At 43.8% G+C, this 22193-nt stretch overlaps 2 protein-coding genes across 4 annotated transcripts; one reads left to right on the plus strand and one right to left on the minus strand.

Moving 5' to 3' along the window:
• The first annotated feature begins 1832 nt into the window (after positions 1-1832).
• On the plus strand, positions 1833-9454 carry PMEL (premelanosome protein). Its single transcript, XM_051962982.1, has 11 exons — positions 1833-1976; positions 4533-4649; positions 4803-4949; positions 5145-5276; positions 5579-5740; positions 6065-6820; positions 7156-7272; positions 7593-7677; positions 7831-8036; positions 8134-8221; positions 9206-9454. The coding sequence occupies exons 1-11, from the start codon at positions 1877-1879 to the stop codon at positions 9339-9341; spliced, it is 2046 nt and encodes a 681-aa protein (XP_051818942.1). The 5' UTR covers positions 1833-1876; the 3' UTR covers positions 9342-9454.
• Positions 9455-9545: 91 nt separating this feature from the next.
• Positions 9546-21974, minus strand: DGKA (diacylglycerol kinase alpha). 3 transcript variants are annotated; one of them, XM_051962979.1, is made up of 24 exons: positions 21822-21944; positions 18245-18392; positions 17662-17738; positions 17149-17281; positions 16839-16919; positions 16380-16429; positions 15905-15979; positions 15619-15738; positions 15356-15473; positions 15117-15205; positions 14836-14955; positions 14480-14578; positions 14097-14168; positions 13693-13766; positions 13436-13510; positions 12878-12963; positions 12703-12792; positions 12002-12162; positions 11571-11635; positions 11208-11298; positions 10649-10844; positions 10396-10516; positions 10126-10186; positions 9546-9836 (listed from the first exon to the last, which is right to left on the minus strand). In XM_051962979.1, the coding sequence occupies exons 2-24, from the start codon at positions 18306-18308 to the stop codon at positions 9753-9755; spliced, it is 2202 nt and encodes a 733-aa protein (XP_051818939.1). In that variant the 5' UTR covers positions 18309-18392; positions 21822-21944; the 3' UTR covers positions 9546-9752. The 3 variants fall into 3 exon arrangements, with proteins under 3 accessions (XP_051818939.1, XP_051818940.1, XP_051818941.1); XM_051962980.1 differs by lacking the exon at positions 21822-21944 and having other exon boundaries at positions 18245-18564; XM_051962981.1 differs by lacking the exons at positions 9546-9836; positions 10126-10186; positions 10396-10516; positions 10649-10844 and having other exon boundaries at positions 10851-11298; positions 21822-21974.
• Between the last annotated feature and the right edge of the window lie 219 nt (positions 21975-22193).

Below are 22193 nucleotides of genomic sequence, written 5' to 3' on the forward strand. Positions count from 1 at the left end.
GCCTGCCAATTCCTTCCCTAGGTCAACTTTTCTTGCTTGAAAAACCTAAAGAATGGCTACTTTGGTGATAGTACTTCTCTATGTCCAATGATCATTCATCCATTGTAGATAATCTCCCGCTTCCTAGAGACAGCCACGTACGTCTCTGGAATCTATATCCTCTGCCCTTTGTGTCTTGTGTCTGCAGAGACTATAATCTCTTGTCCACCTTTTATCTACAAAGCTTGATCAAAGGAATTGAATAATATTTGCCATTTATATAAGTGCTTTAAGATTTACAAAATCTTTTTCAAACACTGCAAGAAGCACATCTCCACCAATGTTAAACATACTTTATTTCATTTGATCCCCATAACAGCTGTGTCAGCTAGATTGTGTTAATTATCCCCATTTTACAGCTGAGGAAACTGAGGCTCAGTTAAGTGATCATTTATTAGGCACCTACTCTGTGCTATAGGTCCAGGGACTGTGCTAGGTCTAAAAGTCTCTCCTAGCTCCAAGTTCAGATTTTTTGGGATAACTTTCCATTCTTCCAAGGGAGTCCTGGATAGAAAAGAATGATTTTGAATAGGGACAACTGTGGTTCTGAGCCCAGAATATATCCAAGGGAGTGCTGGAGCCAGCCCAGACCAACTTATATGAGAGTCAATTGTAAAATTTTCAGTGTAATAATTTGCACTTAAGAAATCAGCAAATGCTAAAATCAGAGCTTGACTGATTATTTTGACTGTCTTACAAAAGTGAAAATTTTTAAAGTATGTCATTCATACTTTTTCCAGAGAACTTGTTGTAAAGCATTTACCAATGTACCACTATTTTTGATTATATTTCTGTTATAATAATAATGGACACAGCAGGGCACAGTGGATAGTTTCCTGTATTTAGAATCAAACTTCAAATCCCCCTTTGACTTCAGATTTTAAAGCTCTGAATAACTGCATATAGCACTCAAAATATACAAAAAGCTTTTCATCCTTGATTTTATGTAATCCTCACAACAGCCCTGTGATGGTGTAAATATAGTCATAGATAGTGTTGATAACTATACTTTATACTCATAATCTCATTTGATTCTCACAACAACACTGTTTGATAGGAAGTACAGGTGTGAGAGTCTCCTTTTTATAGTTGAAAAATTTGAGGATCACAGAACCAGGTGGCTTCGGAAGGCTTATAAGAGCCAGAATTCTTAATCTCTTCTCCCCTCCTTCACACTATAAATCCACTACTCTCTCCACTAACCTTTGTCTTTCAGAATCTTCTTGTTTCTGTCTCACAGGTTGTCATATGAAGATATTCTGTCTCCTTTTTGTGAGGTCCCTGATTTGATGTAATTTAACTCTTTGGCTGAATCTGTCATACTGAGTTATTTGGGCAACTGTGGAAGAGGAAGAGGAAGGTGATTGGTACAATGAAGATATGGAAAGATATTCCTTGATTTTTGCTTAATTCCTGTCTATTCCAGAGATTCAGGCTCCCATATAATTAGCAATTATCTGGGTTGTTGGGGGGAAATGGAGCCAAAAAAATCTAATCTTTTAGTGGGGTTCAAAGCAACAAGCAAGTATTGAAGTAGGAAAAAGAAAAACTTCAAAGCATTTTCATTCATTTCTGTTTTATTGTTAGGAAACAGAGAGGTTGTGGTCATACAGCCAATAGTTGGTAGAAGCAGGAAAAGAAAGAGAACCCACATTTTCTGCTACATAGAGCAGTGTTCTCTTTCTTACTTTTATCACACCATTATAAGTTACATCCACCTCTCTTCAATTCTTCCTTTCTTCCCTGGGAATTTGAAGGGAGGAGACTATAGGCAGGGCTATGCAAATGAGCAGTAGTACCCCTTTCTTATATAGGAGCTAGCACTAGTCTCTGTGCTATGGCTGTTCCACTAACAGAAAGAATGACACTAGGACAGATGATCTGGTTTTATTATACGGCCATGACCTGTGTCCTGTTGACCACAATAGCTGCTGATGGTGAGTATGAGAATAAGTATGGAGATGTTGGGAGGATGGGAGAGAATGGGCAGTTTGAGCTGGAACTATCTCCTAGGCTTAGATTCCAGATTCTCTTAGGGACAACTCCCTTAGCCAATTTCCCAGGTCTCTTCTGACCCATTTCCCCATCTATTCAGAAGGACTTTAACATTTAGATTAAACATCCCTTCCTTTTCAGAAATGTGGGGAAATTGAGCCAAAGCATTTCTTGAAGAGGGAAGCAATTTTGGAGTACTTGTTATTTAAGTTCTCATCCCAAGAGGATGAGAATAGATCATATCAGGATTTTTGAAGGTAAAATAGACAATCCCTAAAGTTGATAAATCAATTGTTCCTGCCTCTTCTAGTACCTGGCACTTTAGGGGATGTGAAAGAAGCAATTCTTGGGGAAAAGAATGAAGTATATGAGATCAAAAGATTAAAAAGGAATCACTTATTCCTTTGGATGTGAGACACCTATTGTCTCTGCCTGCTATGCTGGGTCTAGGGATAGGGAGGCATGGGGGTCTCAGCTGAGAATCACATGAAAAGGATCTGCTGGGGGATTGGCACCTCGTGACTGGGAAGGGGGGTGGTGGTCTGGAATATCAGAAGTTACAGTAAGGAAGAGAGTGGAGAGGAGAAAGAAGGAGAGAGCTTATTACTCCTTTTATCCTAACAATGAGCTACTCAGTTACATTATTCTAGGTTCCTTCTCTCTACCTCTAAGTCTCCAAGCCCATTTTTTAGTCCTGTTGTCCCTCTGAATCTTGGAAAATCAGAAAACTCCATCTCCCTAATATCTGACCCAGAAGTTCTCTATTTTTTTTTAGTATAAGGATAATTTTTTAAAAAATTATTAACAGCTTTTGGTTTTCATCACTTAAATTTCCTCCTTAAATTAAATATTCCTCATCCTTCCAGAGAGCCATATCATACAACAAAGAATTTTTTCATGAAAAACAGAAGAGGAAAAATTAGTACATACATAGATAGAGATTTATATAAATTTATATGTGTAAAACCTCACAATATATGATATTCTATACCTGTAGACTTCCACATCTAGGCTAAGAAGTGGCAAAAGATGTCTTCTTGATCTCTAATTTTGAAACTCATTTGTGATTGTTCTTTCCATTTATATTGTTGTAATCATTATGTATATATTTTTTGGCTCTTATTAATTCATTCTGCTTTAGTTCATATGAGTCTTTCCAACCTTTTATGCATCATTGCATAGGTCATTTCTTAAAGCACAATTATTCCATTCCATTTATTCCATTAATTTATTTTGTCATTCTCTAGTTGATACATATTTTGTTTAAGTTCTTCATTTCCACAAAGTGTGCTGCTATAAACATTTGGTAAATATGGGTTCTCTGGTAAATATGCCTGAGTGGAATCTGGATCAAAGGATATGAACATTTTGTCTGATAGATTTTTCTTTTATCTCTTCGTCCTCCTCCTTTCTTTCCTCCCTCCCTCCCTCCCTCTTTCTCTTCCTTCCTTCCTTCTTTCTTCCCTTCCTCCTTCCTTCCTTTCTTCTTTTCCTTTTCATTCTTTCTGTATCACTAATACTTCACAAGTCCCTCACATGGTAGCAGTTGTACTATTAGTATCCATTTATTGAAAAAAAAAAGCTACTAAGAATTCAGTAACACTTTTAAATTCATTTGTATTGTATGAGTAACAATATCTATATACAGTTGAAATGTAGTGATACATAAATTCATGCAACATTATTTCATGGGATTATAGCTTCAGAGCTAAGAGGGAACCCAGAGGCAATCCAGATAAGGAAACTGTGGTCTTAGATGATACAAGTAGTATGTCTGAATATTTATTCAATCTGTAAAAGATCTGTTTGACCCATTGTAATATCTCCTTGCTTCAAGTTGGAAACCACCAAGTTCACCGATCTGTATCAGTTTTAACCATGATGACTTTGTTTTCCATAGAAATTTAGAGTACAGAATTGGGTCCTCCATCAGATTCATCTAGACAAGGGCTTTATTGTTCTCTCAGCATTCTCCTCCACAAACATGTATTCTTCTAGTTATCTTCTTCTGCTGTTCCTAGCCCTTTTCTAGATCCTTCAAAGATTTCCCATTCTTACTAAACAAAGGATCACTTTCCTTGATACTGTACCCACCTCTCACAATATTCTCTTTAATCTATTGCAATATGGCATTTATTACCTAGAAGCAGTAAAGCATGGTAGATAAAGGGGTTGACCTTAGAATTTGGAAAATGGGTTCAAATTCTTTTTCTGACACATAGTAGCTAAGTGACCATGGGTTAGTTTCTGTATTTAGAGTCCTAGGTAAGAAAGGGTAGTAGTATCTTACTTCAAATATGAGTTGCAGACCTATACCAGTATATGTATATATGTTCCCATACCAATGAAATCACAAGTCCAAAACAACAAAATATAAATATATAAATAATAAATATTAAACCACAACCATCACCTTCCTCCTCCTTGTTCTCTTCCAACTACATATTCCCTAAGTGGGAGGATTATTAACTCTGCTTCTTGTATTTTATTATTTTTAGGGCCACATGAACCAGGTTGGAAAGGTGCCAGAAATCAACCCCAGACTAATGTCTGGGACTCAAAGTTGTATCCAGAATGGACAGAAGCCGGAATTCGGGGTCTTGACTGCTGGAGAGGTAAGAAACAGGATTTGGGATATGTGGGGAAAGATGGAATTAGAAAAATGGTAAGAGGAGCAAAGTTAGAAATAAGATTAGAAGATAAACCATCAAAATGAAAAGGGTCCTGCAGAGGTCAGGATCCCCAACTAATGCTCTTTCCTTATCCAGGAGGCCAGGTGACACTGGAGGTCAGTAATGATGCCCCAACTCTGACTGGTGCCCATGTTTCCTTCTCTATTATCTTGCACTTCCCTGCAAGCCAGCAGGTCTTGCCCAATGGACATATTATTTGGACTGGCAATGGTACTATCAATGGTAAGGGACCTCTCTTTGTGCCTGAGTATATCTCCTAGTAGCCTTTCTGTGTATTCTCCCTAATATCCTCACAAATTTAATAATGCCTCATGTGGCTAGAATGCTGCCCCATTGAGCCACTGGCTCCATTTATTAGTGATTGGGATTGGAGTATAAAAAGATATTAAAGTTCAAAGATGACCATGTTTCTTTCAGGGAGCCAGGTATGGGATGGACAACCTGTTTATCCTCAAGATTCTGATGCTGCCTGTGTCTTCCCTGATGGACAACCCTGCCCATCTAAGGCTGGACCTCATAGGAGCTTCATCTATGTCTGGAAGACTTGGGGTAAAAAATTGTCTTCTCTGAACCTATCAAGGCATTCAACTCCTTCCCTCTATTCATTTCTGGGATCAGCTTAATCCTGACCTTCTTTCCCTTGAACCTTATTCTGCCCTTTTGGTCCTAAGATTCCCCCATTCCATGGTTCTATATCTTGGATCTTTTTTTTTTTTTGATAACTCACTTTGTACTCCTTTGAACATCTTGCCAATATCAGCTTTATTGGGACCATACCCCAATATGCACCTTTGTCCTCTCTGGGTCACATAGTTGAAATTCTTTAATCTTTCTCTCTATCTTGACTACAGGAAAATATTGGCAAGTTTTGGGAGGTCCAGTGTCCAAACTGAGTATTGAGACACTTGGAGTAGCTACAGGTCCCCATACCATGGAAGTGACAGTTTATCATCACCGAGGACCTCGGAGTTATGTGCCCATTGCCAGAGGCTTGTCTACCTTCACCCTTACTGGTAGGAGAAGAGAATAGAATCATGTTTGTAACAAAAATAGACAAGAAGTCTAGGAAGGGATTGTTTTCAAGAGGGACTAGCCAGATGCTAATATTGGGGTAGGGAAGTATTTTGTTGTGGGAACTGAGTCAGGGAATTTGCATGATTATAGAAAATATGAGGGTAAAGAACTAGTGAAGAATCAGTGCAGACCAAAAAATAAAATAGTCTTAGAAATGGATTCTCCAGTTATTCTGGATGTCCAATTTCAGAGAGGGTTGGGAAAATGGGAGGAGTCAGAAAAGTCTTTGACCCTGCATCTTATTCTTTCTGATCCCACTCCAGACCAGGTTCCATTCTCTGTGAGTGTGTCACAGCTTCAGGCTCTGGATGGGGGAGAGAGACACTTTCTGAGAAACCAGCCCTTGATCTTCAACCTCCAGCTCCATGATCCTAGCAGCTATTTGTCCCAGGCTGATCTATCCTACACTTGGAATTTTGGAGATGGCAGTGGGACTCTCATATCCCGAGCACCCACTGTCACTCACACATACCAGGTGTCTGGCCCTGTAACTGCCCAGGTGGTTTTAGAGGCTGCTATTCCCCTAACTTCCTGCAGGACTTCTCCTGCTCCAGGCACTGATCTCCCAAGCACCCAACCCTTGGGCACCACAGATGGAAGAATAACAACTTCAGAAACCCCTGGAACCACAGCTTGGGAGGTTCCAACCACAATGGCCTTTACTCCCACAGCCACGGAGATACCAACTACAGTGGCCTCTGGCACCACTATTAGGGAAGCACAAACTATACAGGTCTCTGGGACTACAGCTGGAGAAGTACCAACTGCAGTGTTCCCAGTTACCACTGCTGAAAAAATGCCAACTGTAGCACCAAGTGCTAATACAGACGAGGGGGTTTCAGTCACAGACATAATAAGAAATGTAACAGGAACAGGACAAACTATGGAATCTGTGGAGACCTCTGATATGGTCATGGTAAGCCCAGGCACCAGCCCAGCTATTCCTGAACAGAGCACCTCAGAGGTACCCACAACCCCTTCTTTAAGACCAGAAGCCACCAATCTCCCTGGAACAACAGGTGGGTATGCTTGGGATTCAGGAATTCTGGGTCCCTGCCCTGTCCCTGCCCTAGGGACAGAACAGCTTGTCCCTAGAAGTAGAAAAGAAGGGAGGGATGTGTGGTAGACTCTGAATTAACCTGCATTGGGTTTACATTTCATTTGTATGCATTATTTCATATTTAAGGTGTAGAAATCCCCCGGTCCTTGATATATAACCCCAATTTTCCCAAATACCCATTTCAACTAATTAATGCATCTGATTGACCTGGTCCTAGCTAGAAAAATTCTAAAACTCCTGTTTATTATTAACGCCCCTCCCCCCCCAATCTTCTTTTCTCACTATATGTTAAAGGATTATCAGTCCTCCCCTCTGCTGGCACAGCTGAACTGGCTCTGGTGAAGCGTCAGATTCCTCTGGACTGCATCCTGTATCGGTTTGGCTCATTTGCTCTCACCCTTGACATTGTCCGTGAGTCCTATCTATCTGCTTAATTCAGGAGAGGCTTGGAGGGGAACAGGAGGGAGGCAATAGTTTCCCAAAGCCTTGAGAAGGAAAGACATCTTGGCAAGATCTCCACAAAAATTCTGGGGCTCTGAGCCAGTTCCAAAGTTCAGGGGACACTTAGACAAGGGATCCTTATTTGGAAGAATCAGCAGTTTCCATATCACAGAGTTGGGGAATAGCTTGATTCTCTGAGCCTCAGTTTCCTTGGAAGTTGGAGATTATCTCCAAGGTCTTTCTGGACATAAACCCTAAGAATTCCTATGTGATTGTTCATCTTTCCACAGAGGGCATTGAGAGTGCTGAAATCTTGCAGGCTGTGCCTGTCAGTGAAGGAGATGCAATTGAACTGACTGTATCTTGCCAAGGCGGGTGAGTGGTCTTTGGGACAATGACCCTTGAAAATGTTTAATTTCAAGGGACTCACCAATCCTGATTGATAGCACTCTGCTCAGGCTTTCTCCTCAGTTCCCTGCCATAAACTGATTCCCTTCTCCCCACCCCTCCGCCATCCCCCATATTCAGGTTGCCTGAGGAAGTTTGCACAGAGATCTCATCTCCTGGATGTCAGCTCCCTGTCCAGAAACTGTGCCAGCCTGTAGTGTCTAGTCCAGACTGTCAGCTGGTGCTACACCAAGTTTTGGAGGGAGGGGCAGGGCTCTACTGCCTAAATGTATCTCTGGCTGATACCAACAGCTTGGTTATGGCCAGCACTCAGCTCATAGTCCCAGGTAGGCATCTGAGGGAAGGTGGGATATTGCTGGTGGTGATTAGATTTCAAGGAGAGAGGAGTATTAATAGCGGGGATACCTGGGGCTCTGTTCACAGGACAAGAAACAGGCACCCAGAAGGCTCCGCTGCTGGTAGGCGTTATGTTGGCTATAGTGGCAATAGCCTTGGCATTTCTAACGTACAGGTAAGATACCTTCTTTTCAGCCCTTGCCCATCATTCTGTCCTCCATAGAGATTGGAACATAGAAGTAGGTCTTGATCTTTGCTCAGCTATCTTTTAGCCTTCTTGCTACAACTTAAGGAGCTCTGGGCTTTTCTAACCTTTACTTCTTGGGAAATGCTAAATCTCATTTTCTTTTTCTATAGTATTCTGAAGTATGATGTAGTGGTGAGAATTTCTGTCCTAGATCTGCCAACTTACAGGTTGTATGACTTTGAACAAGTCCCTTCTCCTCCTTCAGTAACATGATATTCACTTAATAGAGGGGCTTTGAACCCTTTAGCAGTTGGTAAAGCTTATGGACTTATGGATTTTAGAACTGTTTCTACTGCATAAAATAAAAACATGGGCCTATAAAAGAAACCAATTATATTGAAAATTATGAAAATATTTTTAAAAACAATTTCACAAACCCCAGGTGAAGAACTTCTGAACTAACTGAACTCTTAAGATCCTTTCAGCTCTAAATTCTTATTCCAAAATGGGAATTAAGAATTTGTACTGCTTTCTTGATAGAGTATTATGAGGAAAAGGTAAGAATGTATATAGAGCACTTCCTATACAAATGTATTCTTATATTAGGGTCTATTGTTCTTCTTCCTCCCACAGATATCCTCTTCATCAAAAAGGAAATTGTTGCTCTTTATTTTTGAGGGATAAATAAAATAAAGAGAAGGCTGAGTAGAATGAGGTCTCCCAGAAGTTTGTAGCCTGTGAATATAAAGCCTTTAAAGGGAGATTTTATCCCCATGTAGGATAAGCAAAAGGGAAGAGAAATGGCCTCAGGTCCCAAGTGATGATACTTCATGGTGGTCAGACATGTTGAAAATGGGTGATATATCCCTTTCTTTGGAATGGCATACCTGAAAATCCCATGTAGGCTGGCCAGGGCAGCTTTCAGAAAGACTTTGCATCTGCTGATTTCTGTTTCTTCTCCTATTACTGCAGGCGGGTAAAACGGGGCTCAGCTCTTCCACAATCCTGGCTGCCTCAACGTACTGTTCACTGGTTGAGATTACCCTCTTCCTTCTATCCAGGCCCCAGTGGAGAAAGTAGCCCTCTCCTCAATGGGCACCAGGTCTGAGACCTCAAAGCATCTAAAAACTAGTCCACAGCTTGGAAGAACTCAGATCTTCCCCTCACTTCTCTCCCCCATAACTACCCTGTCATCACCTGAATTAAAAATTTTGAACACAACACTGGATCTTTTCTTGTCTATCAACAACCCAAAGTAGAGTAGGAATACAGAATAGGAGAACAAACTTACTCTTCCTCAATTAACACAAGATTGTTTAGTGAAAAACCAAACGATTTTATTCAGATGAGGCACTTTCAATGTGTTATGTTGAGCAGGAAGGGAAGCAGAGTGGGACAATAAATATTTGTGAGGGGAAGGAGCCCACCCAAGCTCACCAAGGGAGGAGCAGGGGGTGGGTAGCATAGATGTAGAGGAAAGCCTAGGGAAATGAAGAAGAGGGGCTGAAGAGCCCTTCCCTCAGGACCAAAGGTTGAAGAAGTTGGAGGAGCGTGGTGGGGGGCCCATAAGCATAGGCATTTGATTCTTGTGCGTGATCTGGATCTGAAAGGTAAAGAGCCCAGGTTCATAGTGAAGGAAGCTGGTGGACTTAGGGATCAGGCAATGAGAGCTCCAGGGAAATGCTGTGGGAATCTGGAGACATATGTGACCTACCAACATCATTAGAAAACTGCTGAGCTTAGAAATAGTGGTAGAGGGGACTTGGGAAGAAATGATTTGGGTTAGGAGCTCAGAGAAAACTCAGGGAACATGCTGACCATGTACAAGGTCAAGAACTGGATGACACTGGGGTAAAAGTTCAGGAACTAAAGAATCTTGGGGAAGAACTCACAGTACATGGTGCCTGCATCCAGGGTTCCCCGTCGATCTGCATGGGTAGGGCTTTTTTAGTCCTGTGGGAGTCCAGAGCAGATTGCATGGAGAAGACAAGGAAGAGAGAAGACCTAACATACAGATTTCCCCCAATTTGCCTTTGGGAACTTAGATCCTATTCTCACCTGAGCACAATATCTAAGCCCTTGGAACTATTCCATTATCATGTTCTCTCTATATCTCCTGTGTCCCTCCCTTCTTCTGCCACTAAGCTCTGGTTCTTCCTTACCGAAAAGTAATTTGGGAGCATTTAGCAATCCGGTGTCCGGCATTCTTCAGCCTGGTATATATCTGACCCATTTCAATTGCTCCTTCTAGTCCTACCACCTCCAGTCGTTTGTCACTCAGATCTGGAGAAAGTTGAGGGGTGAACATAAGAAGAAAGAATATTCTCTGCCCTGTTCCCATCATTTAAAGGGTCATTCAACTCCCCCTCCCCCAATTTAGTTAGGTGACCCATAACCTTCCCAAGGTCCCTTCACCTTGTACACAGGTTTTCAGGGCTTCAGGGTTGGTGATTGCTTCAGGAGGCACAGAAGCAAAATCTAAACCCTGAGCATCTTTGGAGGGTCGCTTTTTGTCTCCCCAGAGGTTGGAGCCTCCATGCATGCTGGGAATATTTAGGACTGCAATGCCCTCCAAGGATAGGTCACTCAGTGTCAAAGGTGTCCCACAGATCTGGGGAATGAGAGTATTCTGGAGCTCATGTTCCCATTCCCCAAAGAGACTAATAGAGGTAGCTGTGTCTCTTCTCCTTTTAATGCCCTTCCCTAAACCCTCCCCATGACTGGGCACCATTCCACCCTATGCCTTGGGTACTGGGTATCTTCTTGATGGGATGGGATAGGAGGTTTGTTTGGAAGACTGGGAGAAGGTCAGGGTCTTTGAAGCCTGGGGGAAATTTAATAGAGTCTGGACAAAGTGTGGTTTTTAGGAGTCAGAGAATTGGGATATATCAGAAAGCAAAAGAAATATGGGAGTGGTTGGGATGTCTTTTGGGTATGGGGTTCAGGCCATGTTTGAAAAGTGTCCAAACCTCACCTCCACTGAAACAGACTCTTCCAGCTTTTTGCATGTGGAGAAGATGGACTCAGATGTGGCGAACTCCAAGTACCACAGCTTGTTCTTCATCCTGCCTCAGCCCCATACCCCAGGCCCAGGGGGGAGGGGGCAGGTTACATAGGCCAGGTTACATAAGCCCTGTGGGAGGGCAAGGGGGCAGAGGAGGCGAGAGAGCACTCCATCTCCAGTCTCTCTTAGGTACAAGGGGAGCTTGGGGGTAGGAGGATGTCCACTTAATGTATTCACTGCCTTGTTTGGCACATGGACATAGATAGTAGTCAAAGCCTGGCCCTCTCTGTTGCTCTGCCTACCCCATTCCCATTATTTCCAGACCTCCCTCACCTGCTGTTGAACTTCTCAGGATGTTTCTCCCTCATGATATGAAATCGGTGAGCAATAGAGGCATCCTGGGTGAGGAAGGCAAAAGGTCATAGACAAGTTCCAACATCTTTCTTAATCAGCAAAGACCTCATCCCACCCCTCCAACTAGTTCAGTATCCAAAAAAATTGTATCTAGGAACATTCCTATTTTTTCTCTGTTGCTGGGAGGGAGGGGAAGAGGAGGGTAATTGCACAATAACTTAGATCTTGGATGCCAATGGTCCTATTAACTCAAGTGTCTATGAAAGCAATCTTATTCCCTAAACTATTTCAATGGGTACTAAAATTTCAGACTTCTAGTTTCCTTTTTATAACTTCCATTCCCAATGATTTGAGTACCCACTTTTTCCTCTGATCCCACACTCTTCCATAAAAAAGCAAAGTCCACTGACCACACCAATGGAGAAGTAATTGTTGATGATGTTGTAGGGAACTGGATCACTCTTTTCTTGGGGGTCCAGAGGAATCACCTCCACAGACCATCGATCCATATATACTGTTTCACTTAACTCTAAGTCCTTGAGTATCTTCGATAAGTTCTCCCCATCATAACCTGAAGGGAAGAGGGGAGATAGGAGAGGCAACTGAAAAGAAAATTTCAGGTTCAACCAATTACCAGGGAATGTCTCATCTTGATTCTTTAGGAGCCCATGGCCCAATTTTGTGCACGTGTGTATAGATGGGCTGTGACACTGACAGTAGGGTACTGGAAAGATTTTCTCTGGTTATCATATTCTAATTCTCTCCTATTTCCTTTTCCCAAAGCTTTAGCCTGGCTCTGATATTTCTCTCCTCAAATCTAGTAGTTTTTCCACTAGAATTATTCTCATCTCCAACACCTACTGAATCCCTATCTCTGTGAACCCCCAAAATGGTGGTCCATGTCAGCAGGAGAACAGTAAAGAAAACAATTACTCCTCCAGGCTTTAAAATATAGTTTTCCATATTTCTTGATTCTACTCTTATTCTCTTCTAAGTCATTACCTGTCCATCCACATCCCAACTTTTATGATCCTCTCAGCCTCCTACGCTCTTTTTTCCTTTAGGCTCTCTTTATTATATCCTCTTCTGCACTCTTATCAATGGCACTCACCTCCTCCCCATCTTAGGCATCGAGCTAGGTCGTTCCCTGTGCCTAGGGGAAGCACAGCTACTGGTGGTGGGTTAGAGAAGCTGGCCTTGTCTGGGAATAGAAGAGACAGAAATGGAGTCAGGAAGGCCACCACTTCTCTGACCCTCAGGACTCCATGCTTCTCCCCAACACTGACCAATGGCATCTAGGATCCAGCCTACTGTGCCGTCTCCTCCACATACCAATACCCGGAAATCTGGGAGGTCCTTGAAGAACTTGAGCCTGAGATATAGAAAGGAAGGGAGAAGGGGATCATGAAGGTTAATAAAGTTGGAAGGACCCTAATTCTTTGACCCTCAAACTCAATGAGAAAAATTCCTTGCTGATCACCTCTTCCAACATCCCACTTCTAAGATTTTGTTCATAGCAAGAACTGAAATCAGACTGATGGTAGAGAAAGGGAAGAATTTGAAACTGTATAAAGAAAAGAAACTTTAAGAGGGGCTTGTTAACAACTGGGAAAACAAAGGATCTTTCTTGAAGATCCCCACAACACAGGAAAAAGTCTCAATTTGTATGTTTAAAGGTAGACCAGCAGGAAAAAAGATGATCTTAGAGATCCCAGAGGTCCTGTTCTAAATTCCCTGCCCCTTGGACATAAAACAATTCTCCTGGCCTTCCCACACACTCATCTCTGCTCCCCACAACACATACCTAGACATTTATATTAAACTGTAAATATTCTTATACTTACCCTGGTTCGGGACCCCCCTTTGCAAGGTTGTAAACCTGTCGTGGATTCAGCAGGTACTGGAACTTTCGAAGGACCCTAGGGTTTATGAGGATGCAGGTGATGAAGTTTATGGAATCATTTTTCCTATTCTCTCCTGAAACATTTTTCAAGCTGCCCCCTTCCTCTTATCAAATCTAATTCCTGGGAAGCCTCCTTCCACTTTTCTTGTAGCAGTATTTCCAACCTATGATTCCACCTCCTTCCTTATTTCCACTTACCTTTCCCCCTGCTTCCCACCACTTTTGGGGTTTACAAAGACGAGGAGTGGGTGGGTGTTGGGGACTGGAATAATCTGTTTAGGAGGAGAAGCAATAAAAGCAAGGTAGGGATATTATGTAAGAGCCAAATTAGACCCCTAACATTAATTATGATAATAATTCACATTTATAGAGAGTTTAAAATTTATAAAACATTTCAGGGGCACCAGCATTTCTGGGACTTCACTCAGAGATGCCTTCTTTTCCCCTTTCCTTTTTGCCTGTTATTAGCAGGAATGAAGATTTGGGGACCAGGTTATATTTTCTGGATTTCCCCCAACTTCATCCTCCCCCAATTCAGAGCCCAGCCATCCTAATCCCCAAGGCTTTCCCCCACCATGATGCCCAGGCACTGCTGCCTGTACCCGCAGGGCCTGCCCATCAGGGACCAAATGTTGTAATTCATCCACATTCCTGGAGCTCAAGTTCTGGCGGTCCTGTTCAGAGGCAGAGGTAAACAGAAGGGAGGAAGGCTGAATCTTGTGTATGGGTATCTGTGTCCCTGCTGAATCCACTTTGTGGGGCCTTCACTATTTCTCAGCCACAGAGAGGTACCAGTCTGGCCTGAACCCTAAAGAAATGGGTAAGAGTGATAGGCTCTCTCTGAGATCAATGGGTACTCTCTAAGGAAACTATGAAATTTGTGCAAAGTCTAGGGGGTGTGTGGCTTTCTACAGGGTTTGGGGATATTCTACAGGTTCTCTTTCTGATATATATTTCTTCTCTTCTCCTAAGTCCAAGTGCTCACCAGGATACAAGGATAGATGGCTGAGGGAGGCAGGATGTGGTCACGGAGCATCCCACAGTCACATTCAGGGCTCATGGTAGAGAGACAATCCTCATGGATCTAGGGAATAAGAGAAACCATTAGTGGAAAATTACCTTCTGGCTTTCCAACTCAGGGAAGAGAAAAGGGACAGAAGAATAATTGGGGGTTTAGAAAGCCCCATGTGGTAGGAATATGGGGGACATTATAGTAGGAAAGTCTTAAAAGGAACAAAGGGGAAGGGTTACTTCAGGAGAAAGCCTAGGGACAAGAAGTTGAGGAGACTCTAAAATAGCTGGGAAGATCTGGAAGGTCTGGAGGAAAAGGTTTGTTCTGACCTGGAAATGGCACCACACACAATGCAGTCCTGTCAGGCTTTGGAAATTCCTTATCTTCTTTTGGCAACAGTCACAGCGTCCAGAGTCACAGCCTCCACGAACCCACACATGGGTCTGGGCCTTAAGGAAGTAGGGAATAACCCGATGGCTCAAAAGAGCGGAATAATAGCTGGATTTACCCCTGTTTCCTAAGGGGGGGGGTACCTTACATCTAGAGAAGTCCAGAGAAGGGGCTGAGGAGGGGTAATAAAAACATGAGATTGAGGTTAGGGGTCACTCACACCAGTGTCTTTCTTGGACTTGGCATAGGTGCTGACTTCACAGGGAGAAGCCTTCTTGGCACAGCGCTCATGTACTGTGAATTTACAAACTGGGAAAAAGAGAAAAAAAAAAAGGAGAGGGGAAGCTCTTAGCTATGGTTGGAACGCCTGAGGTCACTCACTCATCACAAGCACAAGTCTTTAAGTCTCCATCACTCAAAGATTATTCCAACCTCCCACCTTTTTCCCAATACACTCACAGGTACAAGAGAGTCCCCGCTTGGTTATCCCGAGCAGCATTGTCTCACATACATTACAATAAGCTGGACGGGAAAATTGCTTCAGTCGCCACATGTGCTGCCCATCATCCTTCAAGCTCTGTGGAGGGTACCACAAGTAATCTGGATGAGGGGCACCTAAGTCCTTCCCCCAGTACCACTTCCTGGACAGCAGTCATAATCCTCCCCAAAAGAGCTCAGAGATGGAAGGAGAGAAATGCACACTCCCTTTCTCCTTGACTTACCACCTCTAGTCCCAACAGCACCAGCAGAGGCACAGTGGTAGATCCACCTCGTACCCACTCAGCCAGAGAGACTGTACCACTGCCATCATAGTCAATCTCTTTCATCATCTCCTGCAAAATCTGAATATTGGGGAAAAGCATCAAGAAAAAAAAAAGATTTTATGTATTCAAGGTCCCATTGGTTAGGTCCCCAACTTAAAGAGTCCAGCCCAAAACAGATACAAACTCCATGGGAGGGTTGTAGGAAACAATATACATGGATGGGGAAAGAAAAAAACCGTCTTACTGGTCTCAGCTCAGTTACATCCCAGTCCAGATATCTTGCCACACGCATCATTTGGGTGATAATTCTGTCCACTTCCTAGGAAGAGCCAGGATGAAATCTCTCATATCCTGAACAAGGTACTGACTTTCCCTTAAAAAGTCCTTTTTCATGGATCATGAAACTGAAGTCTTCATCTCTAAGTCTGCCTCCCCCATAGTCTTATCTGTCTATGGAAATCTTATGGTGTAGGAGGGAGTAGAGTAGAGTAGGATGGGATGGTGAGTAAGGACAACTCCTACTTCTTGTCTTGTCCTATGCCTCTTATGTCCTTTCTCTGGGAGTCAGAACCCACTCCACAACATTGCCCAGAAAACTCAATTTCTTCCCTCAGCAGCAACTGCATCTACACAAGATGGGGGCCCAAGGAAGAGAGAAAAAAGACCAAAATGTCTCCATCTCCTATACTCCAACCCCTTCCCCAATCTTCAGAACTCACCGAGCTGTCCAAAAGTCCATTTCTGTCTGTATCATATAGCTTGAAGGTAACTGTGAATTGGTGAGGAAGCAGAGCTAGGGTCAGTTTATGAAAGCCATTCCCTCAGCCTGCCCTAAATCTTTTCCCTGCCCTCCTTGAAGAATTCCATGCTGGGGAAAAAAGAGACTATACTCTGCCGTCAGAAAGTCTGCTATGGGAGCTAACACATTTATGAACATAAAACTAAGGATAAGCGTAAGCTATATATTATACCTGAATAAGGATATGTAAAAGAAAGCTAGAGGAAATAGGGGAGTGGTAAGAAGAACTTAAAAGGCCATTCCACCTCTTTCTATGGATGCTTCAGTGACTAAGAATCCCAAAAGAGTTAGGGGAGGATGGCTGGAAATACCTTCTCCTTCAACTTTTCCTTTTACCCCAACCTTCCCCCTCAATATTTCTCTTGTTTTAATGACTTACATTCTAGCTTGTCTTCAGGCCGTCCACCTTCCAGTAAGGAGAAATAGCAGGAGACATCACTGAGACAGATCAAGGCTACTTCTGGTTGAGGAGAGTTCAGCAAGGTCAGAGGTCCTCCCTGATCCAGCTAATCTGTCCTTTCTAGCCCATCCCCTCCTTTATCTTTGTCCCCTCCTGTCAAATAACAGCCTAAATCACCCCTCCTTTCTTCAAACAGATTGAGCAAAGACCATCAGCTGAATTTGTTCTGGCCCAAGCTGATTTGATCTTGCTTCCAAGGCTCAGTACTTGTTAACTCCCAATTCCATACCTTGTTCATCACCTTGTTTTTGAGACTCTATAGTCTGGAAGGACCCAAAAAGTGCTTGGCTCAGTTGTGGAGGAACATTATTCACCTCCAGGTAGGCTTTCAGGAAGAGCTGAAACCCTTCATATCCTATGGACTAGAGTAGAAAGGGGTATTACCTCAGAGGTGTAGCTGGAGTACAAGGAATGATGGGCCAGGGACAAAGGTAAAGCTTGGGAATATCTTAGGGTGAGCCATGATCACCTGTGTCAAGAATGTGTTTCTGTACTCAACAAGTTATTTATCCTCTTTCCACCCTTTATGTTACAAGAGTCTAGAGATGAGGATGGGAAGTTCCATGGGGAATGAGGGCCGCAGGGGAACAAAAACAATAAGATACGGGATTCTGGCAGGTGGGGGATACAAAATAGGGGGAACAGGAAGTGATCCCTGGAAGTTGGGGATTTTGAAGGAATATCAGAAATTCCCCAGGGAAGGGGCTAGGAGCTGGGAGAAGATTTTGTAGATGCCTCTCACATCTCCCTGGAGATACTGAGCCAATTCTCCATCTTCATTGAACAGAGCTAGGACATCACTGACTTTCTTGGTTGAATCTGGAGGAGATAATAGACAAAATCAGGGCAGAATCTCCTCTCATCCCCAATATGCAGATCTGCCTTAAAAGCATATATTTCTAGATATTCAGAGTTGAAGGGCACCTTAAAAAGAATTTCTCCCCACCATTTCATTTTACAGATAAGAAAAGGGAGGGTCATTGAGAAGTAACATCCAAAAGAGTAGCCCATAGAGAAATAAACTCTGCTGCTCAAAGTGACAGAGATATGGAGAAAGACACACACATAGAAACCAAGAAATAGGTAGTTATAGACAATTTCAAGGTCTCAGGGTGGGGCAAACTGAGGAACAGAGCAAGGGATCAGTGATTTCAAATCCCAGTTATTGGCTTCCTTCCTCATGCCCTGAACATGGCAGAGGACAGCTCAAGATTACTTGGAAGATTAAAGACCAGCCTGAGGAGGGAAGTCCTCAGCAAAAAAGCATCTTCAGAAATGGAGATCATGTAGGGTATCCCAGGAATGAGGGGGTGCAGAAAACTCACATTCCATATATTCCTGTAATTGAGCAAAGTCCTTGGGGCTTAAGGGGCCCCCGTTTTTCAACATCTTTTCGACTGCTTCCTAAATTGGCAGAATAGGAGGATGACCTTCTTCTGGAGGAGTCCAGAATAGAAGTTGGGTTGGGGGGTACTGAAATTAAGATGCACAATAATATGGGTTACCCAGAAGTGAGATGTAGGGAGGATGTTAGTACCGGTAAATGTGTCTTCTTTCTTGGCCCTGCCCCACTAGGGGAAACCACTTCTCTACTCCTTCCTCCTCCCACCTCCTCTCTATGTTTAGCTGTTTCTCGGTCTCTGGTCCTTCCCATCTCTCTTGTACATCCCCCCACCCTGGTGGCTGTTCTCTTGGAAAGGGATCTCTTTTCTTGGAGATGGAGGCCAGCTCGTACTTGCATCTAGCCCCACCTTCCAACTTTGTGGTGTCTTGCCTCTCCCCTCATTTACTTTACCGCCCCCCACCCCTCTTACCCCCCTCACCCCGCCCCCCTCAGTCCCAAGTTCACTCCAGGCCTCACTGCCATGGGTAGGGCAACTACCTCTAGCACCCCTGAATCCAGGGGCGGAGGAGGACCAAAGACCACCGCCCTGCCCAGTAGAGCAGTAGCTCTACTCCTGGCTGTGCCCGAGGAAGAAGACAATGGACCCAGAGTGGGCAGGGCTGGGAAGAGCTTAACTAGTTCCCCAGAACTTCAAGGAAAAGGAGCTAGGGAGACACGGAGACGGGCGGGAGGCCTTATTATTCCCTGGCCGAACTTCTTGGGAAGCTCTAGTCCCAGCCTCTCCAACTCTAGGCAGTAGGCACTTAGGGGGAAAAAGAGTGAACTGAGTGCAGTCTGTTTTCTTTTCTTGTTATTGTATCTTTGGCGCCCCGCTGGGTGCCTGGAGCAAAATAAATGCTTATTGAATTGAATTAGATTGCAGAGAATGCAGCAAACTTTAGGAACTAGATTATGTTTCCTTCTAAAGGATCCCAGAGGGGAAGTTTATAGGACTGTCTTCTCTCATCTCAAGGCAAATTTGGTAAGGGAAAAGGAGGAGGCAGCGCCCCAGGAAGGCAGCTGAAGTCTGCAGGGGTAACCCTGGCAGTTTTCCTTCCTGTGGTAGCGAGAAACTTGTACTCATTCACCTCTCTGCTTCCCCCTCATACCCCAATCCAGCCTTTGCCTAGTGTTTGTCTATTCTGCACCTCAGCTTGTATCTCCCAGCCAGTCCTCTCTGGTTCCTGTGCCTCGTTCTCCTCCCCAACCCCTCTGTGTCTGGAATTGAAGCTCCTGGGGAGCTCAAAAGACTTAGAGCCTCCTGCTGCTGGGAAGAAAAAGGGCTATTTTCCACAGGGACTGTGGTATACCCGGACTTGGAGCCATTGTTTCCATTAGATCTAATGGATATCAATAGCTAATAAGACATAATGTCACAGCTAATAGATCTGGTTGGATTAATGAACTTCCTTCATAAACACCAACCCTCCTCTTTCCCTACATGTAAAGGGAGTACCAACTGAAGAAAGGGACAGGGGAAAGTGAACAAGGGGCAGGCAGTTTCTTTCTTGTTCCAGGAGCCCAAAGTATCTCAGTTTAGAAGATGAAACTGAGGCTAGGGTGGAAAGAACCTGTATGGTGCTAGGAGAATGGGAAAAGGGAGCTATTTAGTCCAGGAAGAATTAAACTCCAGTTAATTTCACCACACTATCACTCCCCAACATAGCAGAGAAGACCCATTCTAAATTTTTCCATATCTCAAACTTGAGCACTCTTTTCAATTCCCCAACTGTGCTACTTTACCATCCTTGATCTCTACTTTCAATGTCCCCAGAGGATGAAAGGATCTAGAAATACTCAATCCAATCTGTCTCCCAAGGGGTACCCCAAACTTGTTTCAGGGAAGAGCGAGAAGACAGCATAGCCCTAATGAGTGAACTAGTGATTCATGCATTTAATTGTCTGCACTTGTTAAAGCCAATGTCCACCCAGCTCCCAACCAAATTTTTCCATTTTCCTCATAGACTTCAGATGGGTCAGAACTAATCCCAGGAACTGGAAGTGTCTAGGAACTACTACCAGAATATCTAGAAAATCCTGTAGATTTTGGGTTTGCTTTAAAATTTTTTTTTTTTTTTTTGGAAAGGGAAGGAAAAAAAATAAAGAGACTATGGGTGGTGTGTGCATGCAGAGATTGAGAATTATCAGTCCTGGATCTCATAAAAATCAATCAACGACTACAACAGAATTTAGGAATTTGGATACATGGATTCCTCTGGCCCTGCCTCATCACAATTTTCTGATTAATTGTAATCTGGGCTAGTCCAAGCAAAAGTCTAGGTAGGGGCAGGGCAAGTCTGCTGCTTTCTTCATTATGTGACTCATCCTTCCCTCCCCTCCTCCTTCCCCAGACTCTCCAGGTTCAGCAAGGTAAGGAAAAGAGTCAGTCCCTCATGTATGTATGGAAGTCTAAAGTGACTTTAGGTATCTTTTAATCCAATTCCCCTTCACCTAATGTAGAATTGAGAAAACTGAGGTATGGAGATCAAATGACTTGCGTTTTAAGGTCATTTTCCAGCTGGTTAGTGGAGAGACTACAACCCTGTTTTCTGATCCAAGTCCAGTGTTATTCCTATTCTACTACACTGCCTCTACATTTTAACTCTTATCTTAACACTTCTTTTGCCTAGGGCTACTAGTATTGAAAGAAATCAACTGTACGTTCAAAACATTTTCTAATTTAGTATTTTTCCTTAAAAAACACATTCAAGAAGTTTGAAACAAATTGTTACATGAAACAACGTATCTTAACCTTTAAGGAAGATTTCCAAGGCCATGGAGGCTTTGAGCGCAGAAGGAAACATTGCAGAACACTGCAGAAGGGAACATTGGAAAAGGATGACTGGGAGCTAGGCCACCAGGGTCGAGAACAGCAGCAGCTCTGAGACCAGCTGGCAGGAGTCCTTAGGCCACTTAATGGACTTAAGTTTTGGTCTTCCCTAGCTGACAAATGGGTACCCCGGAGGCAAAGATTTAGATTAAGGATTTCTAAATCACTTCACCCTCAGGGAGCACCGGAGTAAAAGTTGGGGTTGAGTGCAATGATTTGCCTACCGGGCTAATTCTCCTACCGAAATAGAGTAAGAACAGAGTATAGACCGAGAACAATAAATGCGGCAAGGGAAGGAGGGTGGGGTGAGATGGTGGACCGCCCGAAGTCACCGTGTGTAAAATCGGACCCAGATCTAGGAAGGAGGGATCGATTAGTCCAGAAGCACCACAGCTCTTCCAACCAAGGAAAACAGATACCCAGGTCCATTCCTCCCAGCCAGACACTTCTGCTCCCCACTCAGGGTTGATTTTCCACTCCCTTCCTCCAAATATCCCCAACCTTCAATCCTTCCCCCCTTCTTTCCCCGCCTCCCCTCACAGCCTACGATTCGTTCCAATCCTAAGGGTTTTTTTCTCCGACTGATCCCGCCATAGCAATTGGGAGACAGCCTGCAGGTTTTCACTCCCTGCCCCTCCTTCGGGGATGAGGTGAGTGGGGGAGTTAATGAGGGGTTTATGGAGTTTACCTTAAGGAGAGCGGAGCGGCGCGGGAGGGTGCTGCGGCGCCAGCGCTGGAGCAAGGAGCCAGAGCTATTGCCCGAGCTGGGTTTGGGGAGCCGGGCGGGGCGGGCTCTGCCTCCCGAGGGCCGCCCAGAGACTGACGACACAGCCTCCAGCTCCCGCCCTTCAGCCTAGCGGGACTCGCCCCTACCCCGATCTCCACTTCCCCCACCCCCGTTCTCTCCCCATTCCCCAGCCCATGTCAAGGACCCAGCTGGTTTACTGCTCTCAAACTAGATTCTCCCTGCCGTTTTGTTGGTCCCGATGATCTCATTGATTCTTACAACTCAAACCTCAGACCTTAGTAAATCCTCCTCCCCATTTTTTTCTCTTCAATG

This window comes from Antechinus flavipes, chromosome 5 (genome assembly GCF_016432865.1).
Source record: "Antechinus flavipes isolate AdamAnt ecotype Samford, QLD, Australia chromosome 5, AdamAnt_v2, whole genome shotgun sequence".
Classification (NCBI taxonomy): Eukaryota; Metazoa; Chordata; class Mammalia; order Dasyuromorphia; family Dasyuridae; genus Antechinus; species Antechinus flavipes.

Excerpts from the sequence above, each read along its gene's own strand:
- PMEL (XM_051962982.1), top strand. The coding sequence starts at position 1,877 with ATGGCTGTTCCACTAACAGAAAGAATGACACTAGGACAGATGATCTGG. Across the intron at positions 4,650-4,802 it reads GGGTCTTGACTGCTGGAGAG|GAGGCCAGGTGACACTGGAG; the intron begins GTAAGAAACAGG and ends TTCCTTATCCAG. Across the intron at positions 5,741-6,064 it reads GTCTACCTTCACCCTTACTG|ACCAGGTTCCATTCTCTGTG; the intron begins GTAGGAGAAGAG and ends ATCCCACTCCAG.
- DGKA (XM_051962979.1), bottom strand. The coding sequence starts at position 18,308 with ATGTTGAAAAACGGGGGCCCCTTAAGCCCCAAGGACTTTGCTCAATTA. Across the intron at positions 14,956-15,116 it reads AGTCCAAGAAAGACACTGGT|GCCCAGACCCATGTGTGGGT; the intron begins GTGAGTGACCCC and ends TACTTCCTTAAG. Across the intron at positions 13,511-13,692 it reads GGTGGGAAGCAGGGGGAAAG|GGTCCTTCGAAAGTTCCAGT; the intron begins GTAAGTGGAAAT and ends CATAAACCCTAG.